This window comes from Symphodus melops (assembly GCF_947650265.1).
Source record: "Symphodus melops genome assembly, chromosome: 10".
In the NCBI taxonomy this organism is placed as follows: Eukaryota; Metazoa; Chordata; class Actinopteri; order Labriformes; family Labridae; genus Symphodus; species Symphodus melops.
In genome coordinates this window covers 27,525,597-27,547,609 of record NC_136700.1, presented here as the reverse complement: position 1 = coordinate 27,547,609, position 22,013 = coordinate 27,525,597, and the positions used below count along the sequence as shown (strand labels likewise).

Genomic DNA, 22,013 nt, shown 5'->3' with positions numbered 1-22,013 from the left:
GGACACAGAGAGAGAGGGACATTTCAAAAGTTTCTCTCTCTCTTCAAGAGGATGACTCAGCTAAGTTGTCCAAAGGAGATCGAGTTTCTCTGTCTCTTGAAAGGATGACCCAGGTTAGTTGTCCTTAGCTCCCCCCTGAACTGCTACCTTATTGTGGTGGGGGAGTTTGAGCACCCGAATGACCCTAGGAGCTATGTTGTCGGGGGACTTGAGCCCCCGGCAGGGTCACCCAAGGCAAATAGGTCCTAGGTGATGGGTCAGACCAAAAGCAGTTCAAAACCCCTATGATGGAAACAAGAACAAGGACCGTGACGTCGCCCAGCATGGCGGAGCTCAGGCCCCACCCTGGAGCCAGGCCTGGGTTTGAGGCCCGCAGGACCACAGGCCTTGCTCATAGACCCACAGCTCAGCCACCAGGTGTTGGAGTTCACTCCGGTGAACGAGAGCGTCGTGTCCCTGCACCTTCGGGTAGGGGACAGGTCTCTCCCTGTCGTCTTGGCCTACGGCCCGAACGGCAGTGTGGAGTACTCGGTCTTCTTGGAGTCCCTGGGAGGGGTGCTGGACAGTGCTCCGACTGGGGACTCCATTGTTCTACCGGGGGACTTCAATGCTCACATGGGCAACGACAGTGAGATCTGGAGTGGGGTGATTGGGATGAACGGCCTCCCTGATCTGAACCAGAGTCGTGTTCTTTTTTTGGACTTCTGTGCTAGTCACAGTTTGTCCATAACTAACACCATGTTCGAGCACAGGGATGTCAGGTCCTCACATCCCTGGACTCCCTGGACTCAGGCACCAGGACTCAGGTCCTGGTGCCTGAGTCCTGCTCAGGGACCACAGGATCTCGTCTCTACTTTTTGCGGATGACGTGGTCTTGTTGGCTCCATCGAGCCCGGACCTCCAGCGCGCACTGGGGCGGTTTGCTACTGAGTGTGAGGCGGCTGAGATGAGGATCAGCACCTCTAAATCTGAGGCCATGGTTCTCGACTGGAAAAAGGTGGCTTGCCCTCTTCGGGTCGGTGGGGAGTCCTTGGACGAGTTTAAGTATCTTGGGGTCTTGTTCTCGAGTGGGGGGAAGATGGAGCGTGAGATCGACAGACGGATCGGTGCGGCGTCTGCAGTCATGCGGTCGCTGTATCGGTCCGTTGTGGGGAAGAAGGAGCTAAGCCGATCGATTACCGGTCGGTCTTCGTTCCTCCCCTCACCTATGGTCATGAGCTTTGGGTCATGACCGAAAGAATGAGATCTCGGATACAAACGGCCGAAATGGGCTTCCTCCATAGGGTGGCTGGGCGTACTCTTAGAGATAGGGTGAGGAGCTCGGTCATGAGGGAGGAGCTCGGAGTAGAGTCGTTACTCCTCCACATCGAGAGGAGTCAGCTGAGGTGGTTCAGGCATCTGGTCCGGATGCCCCCTGGGAGGTGTTCCGGGCATGTCCCTCCAGGAGGAGGCCTCAGGGTAGACCCAGGACACGCTGGAGAGACTGTCTCTCGGCTGGCTTGGGAACGCCTCGGGGTCCCACCGGAAGAGCTGGAAGAGGTCTGGGGTGAGGGAAGTCTGGGTGTCTCGGCTTATACTGCTGCCCCCGTGACCCGGCCCCAGATTAGCAGCAGAAAATGGATGGATGGTTGTCTCTTGAAAAGGATGACCCAGGTGAGTTGTCCTTGTGCTTGAGCTTGTGCCTTGTGACAGCTACTTGTCACATCAGCTCAGACTTATTGAATAACACACTCACACACTGAGCTTTAATCATTCAAGTGTCACTCTGTTCCCCACAGATACTACAGGAGTATTAATGATGTTAACGTGCTGAGGAAGAAGAGGTGGCTCCAGATGGAGAGAGATGAAGGGGATGTAGTGTTCCTCCAGGAAACACATTTGAGCAGATAAGAAAGTGAAGAAAAGCACTAAGAGCCAGGTATACTATAGCTCCTGTAGCACAGCTCGGAGAGGAGTGGCTGTAATCATTCAATCCCATGTAGGCTTTGAAAAACAACATGGGACATCAAGAAGGCACATTTGTTCTGGGAGTTGGAAAATAGAGTGCACAGATATTTCTTTCCTAAATGTTGATTCTCCTCCAGACACAGGAACAGAACTCACAGCTGATAGAGTTCAGAACAACAAAGAGTAAGGGGCTGGTAATATTAGGGGGAGATTGACATGTTGAAGCCAAACGTTGGACTCCTCTAATGCTAAGATACACAGAGCAGATCCTTTCATTCTTCCACAGCTTCACTGCTCCACTTCTTTCATGTCCTCACAACAGGCTTACAGAGCTTTGCTTCCTGCTTGTATGAAGGAATCAGATGGACCATGACGTGTTGAACTTGGTCAGAGTGGCCCAGCTGCACTTGGCCCCTCTGACCAAGTTCAACAAAAAACCAGGATGGATGTGGCCGGTTCAGGTAACACAAATGACGTCCCTTCTACACTGAATGAATCAGACGAAGGAGGAACAAATATCAACCTACTGTGTGTGTCTGACTGAACTCCTCCTTGGACTTCCTCCTCATCTCTCCCCCTGTTCATCCCTGGAGGTGTAAACTTTGAACTGTGTTTTCATGGCCCTGGTTCTCTAAAACTGAACAGTAGATACTAACAGGATACAGCACAGAGAGTAGGGACTGTCTACTGACTGTGTTGGCACTTTGTAATTCAGATGCACCCCTTGAAGATGTTTGTCCTCTCCTCTGAAAGGCTTCTGCTGTTCTGAACCATCTGGTGGGCGGAGCCTCTGTGGATGACCATCAGAGTCGGTAGCTGAGTCGTTGAGCTAGTTTCAGCTGGAGTCGTTACCTCCCCCAGTCGTCTGTGGGTCGTTTGAAAGGTTTTTTCTTTTTCAATTCAAAGCGTTTTCCTTTCTCTCAGGAGGAACCCAGGGTTAGTGTGAGCATATATTTGTGTTTGTTTAGTAGGGATCACATTATCTACACAGTTATGTAACCTGTTACTACATCACTAACTACTTACTACAACATCAAACTAACATACTTCATCAGCTCATCAGGACAGAAGGTTCACTTTGAACCACTTTGACTGTGTCTTTGTCCTGAATAATATCAGTTGATGTTTGAGTGAAGAATTGGTGATCAAAGTCTTTGTCCAGGTCCATAACAGTAAAACTCGGTGATAGATTAAAGCCAAAAGTTCTTCTACTGTAAAAGGAATCCCAGCTGGTAGGGTTCACTTATGACTTTGAGTCTCTTCAATTATAACTCCAAGAGACACTTTTAGAAAATCATGCTCCTGCTTCTAATGCCATCTTGCTGCTGTAATAATAGATCTTAGTCTTGTTGATTGTATAATATGTCATGTGTATCTACCTCTGATGGTTTAGTGAGGGTGCTGTGGGTTTATGGGCGGGATATGTCAGCGAGAGCCTTTATGTGTGTACATTGTATGTAACTGTGTCTGTGTTCAATTGTACTGATTGTGTTTTTGTATTCTTGAAAACGAGATGGATCATCTCAAGGGGATATCCAACAAATAAACAGAAAGTGTATGATTATAAGTCGTAGCTGGGCAGGGCCTGACATCCTCAAAGCCTTGGTCAAGCAGAACTGAAAAAAACAAAGATAAAGAACAAGGAGACAATTCAATGAGACGACAGGGAAAGAGACTGTGACATGTAACAGCAAGCATTTTAAAAAACAGTTCAAATGTGGAATAATTCAACAAATAAGTCAAGAGGAGACGGTTCATAACAATAAGGCACAAACTGGTTTGAAGGGATACTTGACCTACTTTGATAAACAGATATGGTGTTTAAGAGAAACCATTCCTCCAGCGTATAGGCAGCCAGTGGGAACTTATCAGTGAGCTGTGACTGCTCAATGACTTTAACTATGCTTGTTGTATCTAAGCTGAAACATCTAAAATGCTCCTAGTACACCTTTATTTTTAGATTCATTCAACATGTTTAGTTTGATCACTTTTTATTCATGTTTCCATCAGCTTCTCTTTCTTCAATGGTCAAATCCATAATAAGACTTCCTCCTTCCACACACTCATTTTCAACACATGAATATATTGTGTACATGTAATCTGAGCTGACACAATCTAGTTCTCACTGAAACTTCACATGTATTTGTAGACATGAGTTTAATTCTTATATTTGACTACAGCCCCACGTTGATGGAATCAGTGTAATGAGTCCAGTTTGTGTCTTTTTGTAAAGACAGTCTGAATGTTCTTCTCTTGATTGACAGCTGAGGTTTCAACATGAAGACGATCTCTGCTGCTTCTGATCACACAAACACTTTGATTTCTTGTCCTGAATCTTCAAATCAAAGAGTCAAACTTCCTTCAGGGAGAAATGGAGGGTGTGCCCTGTGATCACCTGTTGGTATGTTGATGAACCAGCTCTGCCGTTTCCTGCTCTCAGTAGTTTGGACTCTGACTCTGTCCCGGTCTGACGCAGATCTGTTCTCTGTTGAAGGTAAGAGACACTTTGACCTGTTTTTAAGACTCTCTGTTTAAGTGTCTAAAGAGCTGTAAGCTAACAGTTAGCCACCAGGTTCATTAGCTGCTGTGACTACAGTGGAAGTACAGGAGACACAATGATCATCAGTTAGCATGCAGGCTATGCTAACATGCTAACAGTACAGTGTTACACTGCAGAGGGAGGGTGTGGAGTCAGGACTAAAAATAATCACTCCATCAGATCAACTGGTTCCACTTCTTCTCTGAAACTGGACGGTTGCCAAGCAACACAAAGACTGGTCTGTCTGCAGCCAGAGCAGAGATCAGCACAGAGCAGAGAGCTTCTTCTGCACATTAACGTTTATTAAAGTTTCCCCTCTAACAGGGTCAAAGTTGCTTCTAGAGCAGGAGGGGAAAATGTCATAAAGAGTGGAGGTCAAACCTCCGACTGGATTTGATTGGCTGCTTTGAGTGACATTGATGCGATGCGACTCTGCTGCTTGATCAGAAGAGCTGAAAATGTTTGTTGCAAACTTGTACACAAAAAACCAAGCGTGCATGAGATTGTTATGATTCTTTGACTTTGGTCTGAAACCCAGAGACACAAACACATCAACTCAGCGTGACTCTGGGACATCTGGGTGGACTGAGCTACGCATGGCATCAAAGACCCCTGTGCTGCCCTGAGCTGCCCCAAAAGTGCCTGTGTGATACTTCTTTGATCCATCCACAGATATTCCACCTAAAATATGACACTGCCTTTGTACAGAAATAACTACCAGTCTGACTGAACAAGATGATAAATCACATGTTTAAAATCATATGTGAGGGGGGGCTAGTGTCCAAGAACATGGCTGAAATAATACAGGCCTCACATGTTTTAAATGTGATGAGCATTACAAACTGCTGTAAAAATGTGTCTGACAGCATGAAAGAAGAGCGCCTGAACCCGCGCTGTTCCAAAGGAAAACCAGGATTTATCTGGAGCCGCTGTTCTACAGAAATGTCTCCGTGTGATCGGGTACTAAGAGAGCTTTCTTACTGTCATTGAAAACTTTGAGCCCCTGCTGTGATTCAGAGTTTGTCTGGAGGGCCCCCTGCTGGCCTGGCTGACACAAGACTTACAGGACAATATAAATGTTGGAATTCAACCAAATCAAAATATGAACTAATGATGACAGAAATCATAGAAGAGTCATGAATGTCCAAATGATCAATGTTCAGGGAACCTTCAGCCAGTGTTGTACAGTCATGTGATTCATTAACTAAAGGTGTCCTCACATGTGACATATTATATCTAATATAGATTATTATCATCCAATAATGGCTCACTGACATAGAGCATGGTGATGATGATGATGATGAAGGTGCGTCCTCCACAGGTGAAGCTCTTTGACTGGATGTGACTCCAGCAGCTGAACTGGGTCAGTGTTGCCATAGTGACAGAGGTCAGCTCTTCCAGCAGGGGGCGCTCTGCTATGGATCAGCGTGAGGACACAGAGAGGTTTTAGAGGGAGGTACTCTCTCCTCTGTGTGAGGAACAGGAAGCTCTGAGGTGAGATCACCATCTCTAACTGTCCATGACTCTTCTCCATGTCACAGCATCCCTCCACCTTCATCACTCCATCATCATCAGTGTCTCAGCTGCTGCTCACAGTAACTAATAATGTAGTGTGTTTGTATCAGGATGCAGGACCAGAGAGCAGACTGTCCTGGACCCAGCTGTGTGTCCATGAAGAGTGACCGGTCTAAAGGTTTTATCATCGACTTTAAAGATGGACGTGGTGCTGATGGAAGGTGAGCTCTGAAAAGTCAAGTTTATTTCCTGACTTTGTTTGAAGACTCATACCTCTTACACCCTTTCAGCTCTCAGGTAGAATTTTGGACCACTCTTCTTTTACAAATTGCTCCAGGTCTCTCAGATTTGAAGGGTGTCTTGTTGCAACAGCCATTTTGAGGTCTCTCCATATGTGTTTATGGGATTTAGATCCAGAGACAGCAAAAACAACCCTAAAACATGATTGAATCTGCACCATGTTTGACTCTTGGCACTGTGTTCTTGTCCTTGTAGGCCTCATTCTGTTTTCTGTAAACAGTAGATGTGCTTTTCCAAAAAGCTCTACCTTTGGGGTCGCCGGTGGCGCAGCGGCAGTGCGCGCGACCCCACGTATTGAGGCTCAGTCCTCACGCGCGGGCGGCCCGGGTTCGCGTCCGGCCTGTGGCCCATCTCCCGCATGTCTCTCCCCACTCTCTCTCCCCCTTTCCGACTCTATCCACTGTCCTCCCTCTATCAACAAACAAAATAAAACTTAAAAAAAAAAAAAAAGCTCTACCTTAGTCTCGTCTGTCCACAAAACGTTCTCCCAGAAGGATTGAGGCTTACTCAGGTCCATGTTTGCAAACTCCAGCCTGGCTTCTTTCTGTCTCTTAGTCAGCAGTGGGGTTCTCCTCGTTCTCCTGCCATAGCGCTTCTTCTCATTCAGATGACGACGTCTGGTCTGAGCTGACACTTCTGCACCCAGAGTCTGCAGGACACCTTGAATTTGTGTAGAAGTTGACTGAGGATGTTTATCCACCATTCGTCCGGGGAGATTAGCCACAGTGCCATGGATGATAAACTTCTTGATTATATTACAGTAGACAAAGGAACCTCAGGATCTCTGGAGATGGTCTTGTAACCTTGAGATTGTTGATATTTTTCCATAATTGTTCTTCTTAAGTCCTCAGACAGCTCTGGCTCTTCTTTCTCTTCTCCATGCTCGGTGTGACACACGTAGGCACACAACACAGAGGTTGAGTCAACTTTTAGACATTCTCACTGGCATCAGGTGGGATTTCTATATTGCCAGCACCTGTTACTTGTCTCAGCTGAGATTAAACGAGCATCACCTGCTTTAAATAAAATGTTGTACCCAAGTGCCTGAGTCCAGTCTGAAGAATGTGAGGACAGACACAGTGTTGGCTGTATTCTGAGTGAGACAGGTGAGAGAGAGTCGTCCTCATGGATCAAGAGACTAAACTTTATATTGACTCAGAGATCATTGATGACGCTCTGATCACAGACTGTAAGCAGGCTCTGATGGAAACACGTCACTTTACTGGGGCATGTACAGTCAGGTACAGTCAGGACCGTTTGACCCCTGTCAGGCAGACACCATCAGATCCAGTGTGTACATGGATCCTGATCCCAACAACAGTCAGGACCGTGTGACCCCAGTCAGGCAGAAACCATCAGATCCAGTGTGTACATGGATCCTGATCCCAACAACAGTGAGGACCGTTTGATCCCAGTCAGGCAGACACCATCAGATCCAGTGTGTACATGGATCCTGATCCCAACAACAGTCAGGACCGTTTGACCCCAGTCAGGCAGACACCATCAGATCCAGTGTGTACATGGACCCTGATCCAAACAACAGTCAGGACCGTTTGACCCCAGTCAGGCAGACACCATCAGATCCAGTGTGTACATCGATCCTGATCCCAACAACAGCATGAACCCCTCTCTCCATCAGAATGAGCCTGATCGGATCAGTCTGTTCTGTTTGACATGTTTACATGCTGCGTTTTTATTCAGATCATTTATTCAGATTATTTGTGTCCATGTAACCGCAGCAGCTGTTGGCTGTATTCTGAGTGAGATACTGTTCTAATAGAAACAGAACTGTGGAGAACTTCAGCTCTGCCTCCTGATTACTGATGATCCATCTGCTAGTTTGAACTGGAACAATCTGATTAAAGATGATCTTTGTTCATGAAGCAGCTGTTTGTTTGTATCAGGATGCAAGACCAGAGACCGGACTCTCCTGGACCCAGCTGTGTGTCCATGAAGAGTGACCGGTCTATTTCACTTCAAAGATGGACGTGGTGCTGATGGAAGGTAAGAATTAAAAATCCAGTGAATGTTCTGACTCTGTGGTTCAAAGACTCATATCTTGGCTCAGAGCTTCATCATATATGACCCATTGTTTTCTTGTGTAATATGTCCTGTCACAGAGTTCAACAGGAGAGCTCCCAGGTTCACAGAGATCCATCAGACCAGCAGGATCTAACAGACCTGGACTCCATCTTTATGGTGTGTTATTTCATCAACTACCAAGACAAGAATGTAATGCTAAGTTATTGTTGTGTTTAGAGCAGCTGACCTTCAGACTGACACATGAACCACATGTTGAGTTCTACCACTTTATAGGAAATAAAGTGTCTCCTTCTGTTCCAGCTGCTGGAGGAGAACATCATCACCTTTGTGAAGAACGAGCTGAAGAGAGTCCAGAGGGCTCTGAGTCCAGATTACCCAGAATGCTTAGAGAGTCAGAGTGAGGATGAAGAGCAGAGGAGAAGCTGTAAAGAGACATTTTTGAAGATCACTCTCCACTTCCTGAGGAGAATGAAGCAGGAGGAGCTGGCTGACTGTCTGCAGAGCAGTAAGAACATCTGAACAGATTTCATATTTTAGAAAAAGGACAAAGAGGTTTAAAGTTCAAACTCAGATAGTCATGTGATCTATATCAGGATCTGTTCATTGATCTCAGTTCTGTCTTTACTCAGGAACTGTCACTGCAGAGTGTCAGCGTAAACTGAAATCTAACCTAAAGGAGAAGTTCCAGTGTGTGTTTGAGGGGATCGCTAAAGCAGGACACCCAACCCTTCTGAACCAGATCTACACAGAGCTCTTCATCACAGAGGGAGGGACTGGAGAGGTCAACGAGGAACACGAGGTCAGACAGATTGAAACAGCATCCAGGAAACCAGACAGAGCAGAAACAACCATCAGACAAGAAGACATCTTTAAAGCCTCACCTGGAAGAGATGGACCAATCAGAAGAGTGATGACAAAGGGAGTGGCTGGCATCGGGAAAACAGTCTTAACACAGAAGTTCACTCTGGACTGGGCTGAAGACAAAGCCAACCAGGACATACACTTCACATTTCCATTCACTTTCAGAGAGCTGAATGTGCTGAAAGAGAAAAAGTTCAGCTTGGTGGAACTTGTTCATCACTTCTTTCCTGAAACCAAAGAAGCAGGAATCTGCAGGTCTGAAGAGTTCCAGGTGGTGTTCATCTTTGACGGTCTGGATGAGTGTCGACTTCCTCTGGACTTTAAAAACAACCAGACCCTGACTGATGTCACAGAGTCCACCTCAGTGGATGTGCTGCTGACAAACCTCATCAGGGGGAAACTGCTTCCCTCTGCTCGCCTCTGGATAACCACACGACCTGCAGCAGCCAATCAGATCCCTCCTGACTGTGTTGACATGGTGACAGAGGTCAGAGGGTTCACTGACCCACAGAAGGACGAGTACTTCAGGAAGAGATTCAGATATGAGGAGCAGGCCAACAGGATCATCTCCCACATCAAGACATCCCGAAGCCTCCACATCATGTGCCACATCCCGGTCTTCTGCTGGATCACTGCTACAGTTCTGGAGGATGTGCTGAAGACCAGAGAGGGAGGAGAGCTGCCCAAGACCCTGACTGAGATGTACATCCACTTCCTGGTGGTTCAGTCCAAACTGAAGAACATCAAGTATGATGGAGGAGCTGAGACAGATCCACACTGGAGTCAAGAGAGCAGGAAGATGATTGAGTCTCTGGGAAAACTGGCTTTTGAGCAGCTGCAGAAAGGAAACCTGATCTTCTATGAGTCAGACCTGACAGAGTGTGGCATCGATATCAGAGCAGCCTCAGTGTACTCAGGAGTGTTCACACAGATCTTTAAAGAGGAGAGAGGACTGTACCAGGACAAGGTGTTCTGCTTCATCCATCTGAGTGTTCAGGAGTTTCTGGCTGCTCTTCATGTCCATCTGACCTTTGTAAACTATGGAGTCAATCTGATGTCAGAGAAACAAACAACATCCAGGAGGTCTAAAGTATTCAGAGAAAAACTTAATCCAACACTTTTATATCAGAGTGCTGTGGACCAGGCCTTACAGAGTCCACATGGAAACCTGGACTTGTTCCTCCGCTTCCTCCTCGGTCTTTCTCTACAGACCAATCAGAGTCACATACGAGGTCTGCTGACACACACAGGAAGTGGCTCACAGACCAATCAGAGTCACCTACGAGGTCTGCTGACACACACAGGAAGTGGCTCACAGACCAATCAGAAAACAGTCAAGTACATCAAGAAGAAGATCAGTGAGGATCTGTCTGCAGAGAAAAGCATCAATCTGTTCCATTGTTTGAATGAACTGAATGATCGTTCTCTCGTGGAGGAGATCCAACAGTCCCTGAGATCAGGACGTCTCTCCACAGATAAACTGTCTCCTGCTCAGTGGTCAGCTCTGGTCTTCATCTTACTGTCATCAGAAAAAGATCTGGATGTGTTTGACCTGAAGAAATACTCTGCTTCAGAGGAGGCTCTTCTGAGGCTGCTGCCTGTGATCAAAGCTTCAAACAAAGCTCTGTAAGTGCTCACATAACTATCCAGGTTAAATGTAGTTCTCTTTATTCAGAAATAACAACTATGGTTTGTAATTGTTTTCATTTGTGTTCTTCTGAATCCTCTGCAGGCTGGGTGGTTGTAACCTCTCAGAGACAAGCTGTGAAGCTCTGTCCTCAGTCCTCAGCTCCCAGTCCTCTAGTCTGAGAGAGCTGGACCTGAGCAACAACAACCTGCAGGATTCAGGAGTGAAGCTGCTGTCTGCTGGACTGAAGAGTCCTCTCTGTAGACTGGACACTCTCAGGTTAGTGTGCAGCTGATACAGATTATTCCCACCAGAGTAAATGTTGATCAGTATCAGATTATAAAGTTGACTCTGTTCAGCTGCATGGTCATGTCTGGATGTTACTGGTAAAACAGCTGAGAATGGACCTGTGTGTGTGTGTGTGTGTGTGTGTGTGTGTGTGTGTGTGTGTGTGTGTGTAGTCTGTCAGGCTGTCTGATCACAGAAGAAGGTTGTGCGTCTCTGGCCTCAGCTCTAAGCTCCTCCCCCCTGAGAGAGCTGGACCTGAGCTACAATCATCCAGGAGAAGGAGGAGAGAAGCTGCTGTCTGCTGGACTGGAGGATCCACACTGCAGACTGGAGACACTGAGGTACAGACAGACACACAGAAGCTGTCTCACTGTTTCTGAATGATGAACTCTGCTTCTTGTCTGATGGTGATTTAAATGAAGATGGATGAAGTAGATTCTGATCTGGTTTCTTCCTCCAGGTTGGATCATGGTGTACTGCACGGACTGAAACCTGGTCTGAGGAAGTGTGAGTGTGTTTTCATTTCTCTTCATCAGAACACAGCAGCACATGTTGGATGATGGAAGTAACACAAAGTGATGATAAAAGTGAGGGTGATGGAAACTGATGAGAGTTGAAATATTACACAATAAAAGATGTAAACTGAAATAAATGAAAATGAAAATATGATCACATCATGTTTTAAATATTGATCCTGATGAATCTATATCTATGTGTAGTGTGAATATTTGTCAGGATGTTCCTATGATTTTCCTGCGCGATCACCTGGGAGAGGCTTCATTCTGATCTGGTCTCCCACCTTCAGAGGTCCCTGGCGGATCTGTCATAGATTGATTTTGTCAACCGCCGCTTCCACCAGTGCTTCTTTGTCACTCCAACGACTACATGTGGCTGCAGCAGGCTGTCTGCAACAGGCAGTGAGGATTTGAGTCTACGCGACATTAGGCGTTGAGCTGGGCTGCTGTCTAACCCGTCTGTGAGTGTGTTGCACCAGTGGAGTATGGCCATCCATGTATCTGTGCCATCTGCTCTTGCCAGCTTACAGAGTGATTTCACTATTTTCACAGCCGCTTCAGCCTTGCCGTTCGACTTTGGATGGCGGGGTGAAGAAGTGACATGGGTGAAACCCTAATTTGATGCGAACTTCCTAAATTGTTCACATGCGAACTGTGGGCCATTGTCTGTAATCACTTTGTCAGGTTGCCCATGATGTGCAAACTGGTGGCGTATATGTCCATGCTCACTATTTGCCATGGACATGTGGGTAACTCATGCAACATCATGGATTCCTTCTGCTGATTCCTGGCATACTCAATGCAAGCCGAGCAGTTAGGTTCAAATATGCTCCATGTTAGACATACAGCACAGATGTAATTGCAGTCCCCTCAACCCGCAGTGCAAACCTGCAGTGCATAAAAAAGAGCACTAAAAAAATAACAATGAACATGACAAATTTAAATAAAAAAAAATGTAGCAATAAAAAACCAATACTATAAAACAAATAACTTAACTAAAGACATTTCTGACAACAAATAACGAACGACAGACAATCGACAGACAAGGGCACTTGTGAGTATTTCACCATGGAGGCAGTCTGTGGATAAAATAAAGTATTAACAATATAAACAGAGTACAGATTAAGTTAAGGAGTGAGGTAGTGCCTTGTAGTGTATCAAATAGTGCAAATAGCATAAACAATAAACGGCTGTGCAGAGTTTTTTAGAGTGCGTGAATTAGTGGAGCACGTGGGGGGTGGAGGTGGAGGCAGGTGATGTCAGATCCTGTAGGGGCAGACTGTGGCAGGAGGCAGAGGGGGGAAGGAGGGCAGAAGGGACGAATGGGGGGGAGAGCAGGGAGGGAGTTGAGTCTCCTGACTGCCTGGTGGAATAAACTGTTCTTGAGCCTGCTGGTTCGAGCACGGAGACTCTGCAGTCTGCTCCCGGATGACAGCAGGCTGAAGAGGCTGTAGGACGGGTGGGTGGGGTCACCTGCAATCCTGGTGGCTTTGCGGGTGAGACGTGTGTTGTAAATGTCCAGAAGGGGGGGAAGAGAGACACCAATGATCTTCTCAGCTGCTCTCACGATGCGCTGCAGAGTCTTACGGCAGGACACAGTGCAGGCGCCGTACCACACGGTGATGCAGCTGGACATGATGCTCTCAATGGTGCCTCTGTAGAACGTGTGCAGGATGGAGGATGGGGCTCTCGCTCTCCTCAGTTTGTGGAGGAAGTAAAGGCGCTGGTGAGCTTTTTTGGCCAGTGATGCAGAGTTGAGGCTCCAGGACAGGTCTTCAGAGATGTGCACACCCAGGAACTTGGTGCTGCTCACCCTCTCCACTGCAGCACCGTCGATGGTCAGAGGAGCATGCTGGGTGTGCGTTCTCCTGAAGTCCACAACAATCTCCTTTGTCTTCTCCACGTTCAGATGGAGATTATTGTCTTTGCACCATAAGGCCAGCCACCATTAGGTTGGCCCTGGCAGTTCTTAGGCCCACCGCGTCCCCAGCTCTGAAGGCAGTGTTCCTGACCTTCAGGAGCCTGTGGACTTCACCTGTCAGCCATGGCTTCTGATTGGCCCGAATGGTGAAGGTCTTGGTGACCGTGACATCGTCCATGCACTTTTCCATGTAGGACGTGACGGTCTCTGTGTACTCCTGGAGATCGGTGATGTTGTTGTTGGTGGCAGAAGCAGTCCTGGAGTGCTTCTGTGGACCCCTCAGGCCACACCCGTACCTGCTTTCTAACTGGTTTGGTGACTTTAACCAGTGGCCTGTATGCTGGCATTAGCATAACAGTGGTGTGGTCTGAGGCCCCGAGGTGGGGGAGGGAGAGGGCTTTGTAGGCCCCTTTGTTTACAGTGTAAACATTGTCCAGAATATTGTCACCTCTAGTGGGAAACTTGACCATGAAGTTGTGGAAGTACACTCTTGGGGTTCACATGGTTGAAATCCCCAGCCAGGATGAGAATGTCACGTTCTGGGTAGGAAACAGGAGAGGAGGACCCAAGTGCAGAATAACCAAAACCGACAAGAAACTGAGGCAAACACAGAGACTAAATAGACAAGGGGTAATCAGACACAGGTGAGACTAACGAGACAGGTGAGGAACATCAGGGTCATCACAAAGGCAGGAAACACAAGGAACAAAGAACACAAGAGCAGAACACTGAGGACAAGTACAAAGTAAAACCTGACAATGAAAAGACATGAACTAAAACAAGATATTACAAAATAAAACAGGAAACACTGACTAGCAAACATTAAACGCCAAACTCAGAACCTGAAAACACAAGTAACAGGAAAACAAGCCTACAGACAACATAGAAGGATACAGGGAAACACACTAAGGACGAAAGTAAACCACACTAGGAATCATACATACACAACACAAGGGAAATAATGAAAACTAAAACAAGATTAAATACAGAACAAAACCAAACCATGACAGAGAAAGGCATCAGGGTGTGCTGTCTGCTGCTCACTGATGTGCTTGTGGAGTTCATTCAGAGCCTCACTCCTGCTGTTGGTGGAGCCAGGGGGGATGTATATTGTTACCAGCAATATGGCACTAAATGACCTCAGAGAGCTTTGGCAGAAATTTCGCAAGATGTGTCACAAATCCAATGAAGCGTTGGACAGCTTTCGTGTCTGCGGGAGTCGGCATCTCAACTCTTGTAATATAGCCTAAGTAAGGTCCTTTACCTGCTTTTTGTAAATATAACAATGAGTATGGTCTTGTTACCTGCTCTTTCATTAATGTTATCAGACAAACAGTAAGGTCCTTTACCTGCTTTTGTAAAGTGTCTCGAGATAACGCCTGTTATGAATTGACGCTATACAAATAAAGATTGATTGATTGATTGATTGAGATTGAACTCCACGGCTTGGCACCGCTCCATGAGAGCACGCAGGTTGTTGTTGTGGACTCGTTCCACGTCAGTGTTTGTTTCACCACACCCAACAACCATTGGCAATTGGTTCAATGCCGGCCAGGCCGGCTAGCAGTTCATACTGTTTGCGTTGGTAGATCTCTGGTGCTACCAAGACGCCGAATGGGAGTTTGCGTCACCTCATGCGGCCCCACGGCGTCGGAGAAGGTCATCAGATGGCTGCTTTCCTCGTCAAGCCTGTACTGTAGAAAGGCATTGCGGGCATCAACCAGTGTAAAAATGCGAGCTTTGGGTAGTTTACATATCCTCACAACACATACAACACATCCTCCAGCGTTAGCATGAGATAGAGAGACCTCAGGAGTGCACGGTTGAGGGGTCTGGGGTCGATGCACAGCCGTATCTTCTCTGGCTTTGTGACAGTCACCATGTTGCTTATCCATGCCGTGGGCTCGCACACTGATGTGATGTTGCCTGCTCTGATGTGCTTGTCTAATTCATTCTTGACCTTATCTCTCAACGCTACTGGAACATTTCGAGGTGCACATTGCACTGGGGGTATATGTGGGTCCAGCTCCAAGTGTATTTCTCCTGGGACTGACTCTATTTGGTCATTGAAGACATCTGTGTAGCTAGCTAACAGCTGTTCTTTTGTGAGAGGTGTACAGTCCTCTACTTTGTTGAGCTCTTCCGGGATTGTGAATGTCATTAGGCCCAAGCGCTCGCATGTGGCCCCAGAGAGGAGAGGCTAGTTTCCACTATCTCAAAGACGAGGTCATGTTCTTTTTCTTTGACAATGCAATCTGTGTGGAATCTTCCCAATGTTGGCATAGTTTGTCCTGAGTACAGTCTCAGTTTGTGCTGTTCCTGGTGATAACTTCTCTTTCACCTTGCTACTCATCACATTACGTGCTTGTCTTTTCTTATTTAAATGCAGGTGCACAAACCATTTCTGCCCTTTTGAATTCAAGGTGCTTATGTATTCTGTGACTACGAACGTATTGTCTACGTATTTGTCTTCTTCGCCTTGTTCAACAATGTCCATTACATTCACCTTTTTTGTCTTGCTACTAGCCTGACAAGGCAAAGGGAACAAGCTGCGTCGTGTGACTACCATGGGCTAAAGGATGAAATGATTCGGGCTAGACTGGTGCTCAGGGTTGCGAGCGCAGACACCCGAAGGCGCTTACTGCGCGAACGAGAGCTGATGCAACCATCAGCAGATGAAATATGTCGTCTTGCAGATTTGACTGAGAAGTGGATGAAAATTATGGAAAGCCCACAAGTACAGGTGGATTGTGTAAACACAGCAGACAAGCAAAAGGAGAGATATAAAACGCAAGACAAGAGAGAAAGAGAGCTACAGTTTTCTTGCAAGTACTGTGGAAACAGCCAGAAGTGGGAGAACAGTGTCCAGCCTACGGTAAGACATGTCGAGCATGTGGTGTCTCAAAACACTTTGCTAAAGTAAGTTAGGAAACTGTCTATAGGCTCATCAGTCTCCTGTTTGCAGCATATTGTCAGGTCCAAAACTGACACCCGCAGCACATTAGTTGTCTAGGTTAGCTGCGTCTGCAATAGATTCAAATCAAGAACACAGAGACATCAGTTCAGGTTAAAATACTTGCAAGGAGAGAAGTCAGAGACAGCACAGTTACAATCTCCAAACCTTCTCTGCTGTCTCTTTCTCCGTCCTTTCTTTTTATTGAGAGGATACGCCCTGAGTACAAAGTAAGAGCGAGCATAAAGGAAGGGGTAAGCGTGAGGCTGCTCTTACTAACTAATACATTGTTGCTATGTGTGTATGATAGTTATGAAAGTTGTGTGAGTGCAGTCTTCTTTGTGCATCTTCCATCTGGGTTGAGACACATGCTTGCAGTTTTATCAGCTTGCGAAGTCATGACAGCAGGACGTTGGGTCGTTTCTGGACGTTTCTGCAATAAACACAACACTGGAAAAGTGCAGAGTGTTCTCCTCTGCACATTATGAAACATTTGTGATACAAACACCTTTATGGCACTTCATGATAACTTATGTACAATTTATTCCAACACATATGTCTCTCAAAGATAACATTTTTTGCCAGTCTAAAATACTCGCCCAACGCGGTTAAGATGGCAGTAGGGTCTTTCTTTTCATCCTCCGTCAATATCATGTTGTGCATATACACATGGCGGCAGTCATTACCCATTTGCATCTCAGCGATGCAGCCTGCACCTCCTCAGTCTTCTCGTTGAGGCCCGTGGCTAATAGAAAGTCCTCGAATTCTGCACGGAAAACTTCCCAGTTCATTGCCAGATCCCGGGACATTTTCATGCCATCCGGTGCAGGCAACACAACAGTGGAGACACAGAGAAGTTTTTAGGAGACGGCCCCTAAAGATCAAAGGAGCGGTGTGTCTGGGGGCTGATATGTGGTTACAGAGAATTATACAGCTGCAGCAGGTGTTCATGCATTCTTCTTCACACCTTGTGACGCTCTGATGAGCTCTCTTCTGCACCTTTCAGCAAGGCTGGATCTTTACTGTCTAAATCACAATCCTGTCTATGTTCCCTTCATTCTTAAATAGGCTCCGATCAATCAGCTGGTTTTGGTAACAGATGTGATATTTCATGTCAGTGTTAGTGGGAGTGGTCAACGATTCGATTTTAGATTAAAGGATGAAAAGGCATTTCATGATTACTTATGTTTTACATTCAGTCACTACACAAGTTTATTCATGTTTTAACACTCGGCTTCTTAATAATACATATTTATATATACAGTATATGTATATATATATATATATATATATATATATATATATATATATTTACTGAATGTATTTTCAAATGTTGTCTAAAGTGGTGGCAGTACGGCTGGAGGGCGTGATGACACAGCTCATCCACAAAGAGCAGACAGGATTTAGAGGACAGTGACAGAGTGCAGATAACATCACAACATGAATCCATACCATGGAACTTGTTCAATGCTCAGAAGATCCTACTTTCATTATATCATGGATGCACAAAAGGCATTTGACAGAATGGAGTGGGAACATCTTTTTCACACGCTGAAGCAAATGACCTTTGTTGAGCTTTTTAATCAAATACATTCAAATCATGTCTGAGTCTCTTAAAACACAGGTTTAGACAAATGGAGTTGTGTCCAAGCCATTTCAGACAGGGCTGTCCTCTGTCCCCTCTTTTATTTGACTTGGCCATTGAACCCCGAGCTGTGGCAATTCACTCTAACAGGGAGCTCTGCTGTATACAGAGCACAACATGTGAACCTTTCCTTATATGCTGACCATTTCTTCATTTACATTACACAGCCAGAAAAGTCTGTGCCTCAGCTGCTCACAGTGTTAGAGGAGTATATTACAATATCATGCTACAAGCTGAATCATGAGAAGAGGGAAGTAATGCCCCTGAACCAAGGTGCTACCTGGAACCCGGGACCATTTGAATCTCACTTATAGCTGACAGCAGACAACCTTCAATACTTGAGCATTCAAAGTGTACGGCCCTTTCTGCACCTTCCAATGTACAGGCTTAGACAGCCAGATAAGTCCTCCAATAAGAACACAAGGCTGCTCTTTCATTGATTTGACTTGAGCTCCTTCTTCTTTGTTTTTTCTAAAACTTCAATATTACAAAGAGAATAAGAATATGTCAGTAGAGATGATAAATATATGTCTCCATGATGGTAGAATCAGTTCTTTTCAGTGTACTGAATCAGTAGAATCAGTTCAGTAAAGTGTTCAGTTCTTCTCAGTAGCTCTGTCTGTGAATCAGAATTGAATAAGCTGAAACACGGCCCAACGTTTCCTTCTGCTCTCCATCGTACTGAGAACAGCCGCTGCTGAATCATAAAGCAATGAGCTGAGAATTTAGTGGAAACTGAAAGCTGCTAAAAACAATCCCATGTATTTTCCCCGAGCGTTCTCTTCAGTACGTTCAGGACACAAATCAGTGAGTGAGTGAGAGGAAGAGAGACTTGGAGGCAGAGCTCTGCTAACTGAAGGAGAGCTCTGCTCTTCATCTCAGTCACTCAGTGATTCAGTGAGGAGCAGCAGTATCCATAATCCATGTGAGAGGAACGTCTCTGCCTTCTCACCTTTTCTTCCCACAATGCAATGTGTCATGGCCATACCTCCATGACAGTGAGAACATTTCTATTGAAACTTTGATTGAAGTGCATGTAGGGAGTCAGTCCAGCAAGGCCCTGTCTTCTTGTCTCTGGTGTTGGGCCCAGCTCGGGCCCAGCTGTTGACTACAGTGGTTGGCCATTAGCCATCCCTGATGTTGGACATTGATTCATGCATTCACTCCTTTGATTTCATGACTGTCATGTGCTGGGCTACTTGAATGTCACATGTGTTAGTGCTTGGGCATGATGGCTCAGTACTTAGTTAGTGTTGAATGTAAAGATGTCACATAAAGCTGTTGACAGTTTGAAACATGGTTCAAGTCTGACATGTTGTTATCAAAGTCATATCCAGAATGACAGAGTTTGAATGTCAGGTCCACAGAAACATCCAAGTCAGAAGATAGATGTTGAAATGAGAGAGAAACACGTCATATTGTTGGTATGGACAGAAACCTTTGTATAACAAGCTCCATTTAGAATGACAGAGTTTACATGTGAAGATACACACAAACATCAAAGTCACACTTACTATGGACATACACCTTTATATGAACCACATCCATATTGAATGCACATCATTACTGTTTACACTCATATGGATGTGATGTTAGAAAACAGAGTCAAATAAAGCTGAAAACAATCAAATAACAGGGGCTTGTTCATTTACACATCATGTCTGTAATCTGACAGTTTAGTGGATTTAAAAACAGAAGAGGACTTTTTAAATGGACAGTTATTGAGTGTAAAATGAGGATTTGATTACAGCATGGTAACTCCATGTGAAGTTGATTAGAAGTGGATGATTACATTTCAGTGGTGTCAAACATCATTCAGTGCTGAATATGAACTGTTTGATGGACTCTCAGTAAAGTTGTTGATGAATGAACAGATGATAACCTGCAGCTGTGTTGTGTCTCCTTCTCTCCATCAGACGCCTGTGAGCTGGAACTGGACACAAACACAGTGAGCAGAAACCTGAAACTGTCTGACAACAACAGGAAGGTGACATGTGTGAAGGAGCTTCAGTCATATCCTGATCATCCAGAAAGATTTCAATACTGGTGTCCTCAGCTGCTGTGTAGGACTGGTCTGACTGGTCGCTGTTACTGGGAGGTCGAGTGGAGAGGAGTGGTTCATGTATCAGTGAGTTACAGAGGAATCAGAAGGAGAGGAAACATTAATGAATGTGTGTTTGGATGTAATGATCAGTCCTGGAGTCTGTGCTGCTCTGATGAAGGTTACTGTGTCAGACACAATGACAGAGTAACAAAGATCTCCTTCTCCTCCTCCTCCTGGTCTGTCCCTCACAGAGTAGCAGTGTATGTGGACTGTCCTGCTGGCTCTCTGTCCTTCTACAGAGTCTCCTCTGACACACTGATCCACCTCCACACCTTCAACACCACATTCACTGAACCTCTCTATCCTGGGTTTAGGTTCTGGTCTCCTGGTTCTTCAGTGTCTCTGTGTGATGTGTGGGTCTGAGAAACACTGCTGACTGAAGATCAGCTGACTCTGTTCACTCTGTCCAGCTGCTCTGTTTCATGGTTGGGGGGGCCTGGTAATGGGGGGGGGGGGGATAATGGACCTCCTTCTGTAATGTCTGTATTGTGCTGATCTCACCAATCAAAAAGAAGTGACAAAAAAAGATCATCTGGATTTGATCATCCTTAAATCTGAACCTGGATCAGGGTGATCCAAACAGGATCAAAGTGAGCCGGATCACCTGATCCTGGATCATCTGGTCCCTTTTAAAGAGCATATTGCAGGTTAAAGACAAAACTGAACTAATCATATGAAAATACGTCACCAATACTGTTTTTAAAGAAATTCAGAAATGAATAACCCACAGGGTCTCCTGGAGACGTTTTAGTCTTTGCTCTTTACTTCCACATTCGGCTGTGACGTAACATGAGGGAGTCCTGCTGAATCCCCGTCTGTTTAACATGTAAAATCATGGATCTGAGTGTCACTCCCGTCAATAAAGAGGAAGAAGACATGTATTCCTTTACATATAATGGTGTGCTGGCTTATTATTCTGAACCTGTTAGATGTGATAGAGAGCAGAAACAGGCAGGATTAGAGGAATAACGGCCTCAGGAGAGATTTGATTTTGCAAAGCACTTTATTTACACGTTTAAAATGTTACAATTCAATAAAAAAATGCAAATGCATTAAAATTCCTTTTTAAAAAAAAATCATCTTGACATAACAAAAAAACATCATTAATGTCGTCATAGCAACAAAACAAACAAACATTCACATGAGCACAAAACCCAAAATGAAGTGTGTGTTTGCAAACAGCTGATATTAAAACAGACATGAAGACAGCAGTCAGAGGTTCAAAGATATAAAACATGTTTTTCATTTTTGAAGTCTTTTTCTTTTTTCCAGTCTGCCACTGATGGTGATACTGGCCTTTTCTATACGTGTTCTCAGTCTATAGACGTCTGATTCTGGCTGTGTCCCATTCCAGGGGCTGCAGCCTTCGTGGGCTGCATTCTAAGACCGATTACGTCACACCGGCGCGACAAGTTCTGTCCCAATTCAGCGGCTCCTTCGAATGCAGCCGAGAAATGCAGCCTTCCTTTCCCCGATTTTGGAGGCTTCAACGGTTGGATCCTTTGCAGCCTTCCCTTCCCAAGATGCATTGCACGCAAGGGACGTTCAACATTAATGTAAACAATGGCATCCTCAAGCCCGACCTGCGGAGCTGATCTGAATTTCACTATTAAATGCAAGTATTTGATTTTATTTCATTTAAATAGTTAAAGATATCCATGTTTAAAGAGGAAGGCGACTGAAAAGCCTAATGTTTGTTGATTCCTGCTCACTGATGACGCGGGAGCTGTAACGTTAATGCTGTAAAGTTAACGC

The 22,013-nt window shown here is 45.5% G+C and overlaps 2 protein-coding genes across 2 annotated transcripts in view; both read left to right on the top strand.

The window, feature by feature from the left end:
* The window catches only part of chrd (chordin), a gene marked incomplete at its 3' end in the record, with an annotated part of 106,145 nt that overhangs the window by 66,905 nt on the left and 17,227 nt on the right, over nt 1-22,013 (top strand). The window lies entirely within an intron of this gene.
* LOC306831051 (NLR family CARD domain-containing protein 3-like) lies at nt 8,299-20,624 on the top strand. Its single transcript, XM_079354913.1, has 7 exons — nt 8,299-8,500; nt 8,645-8,849; nt 8,974-10,831; nt 10,938-11,111; nt 11,294-11,461; nt 11,581-11,627; nt 20,071-20,624. Exons 1-7 carry the CDS (start codon nt 8,408-8,410, stop codon nt 20,619-20,621), a joined length of 3,096 nt encoding a protein of 1,031 aa, XP_079211039.1. The 5' UTR covers nt 8,299-8,407; the 3' UTR covers nt 20,622-20,624.

Coding starts and splice junctions, on each gene's coding strand:
- LOC306831051 (XM_079354913.1), top strand. CDS start 8,408: ATGTCCTGTCACAGAGTTCAACAGGAGAGCTCCCAGGTTCACAGAGAT. Junction 8,850..8,973: donor GGCTGACTGTCTGCAGAGCA/GTAAGAACATCT, acceptor GTCTTTACTCAG/GAACTGTCACTGCAGAGTGT. Junction 11,112..11,293: donor TGTAGACTGGACACTCTCAG/GTTAGTGTGCAG, acceptor GTGTGTGTGTAG/TCTGTCAGGCTGTCTGATCA.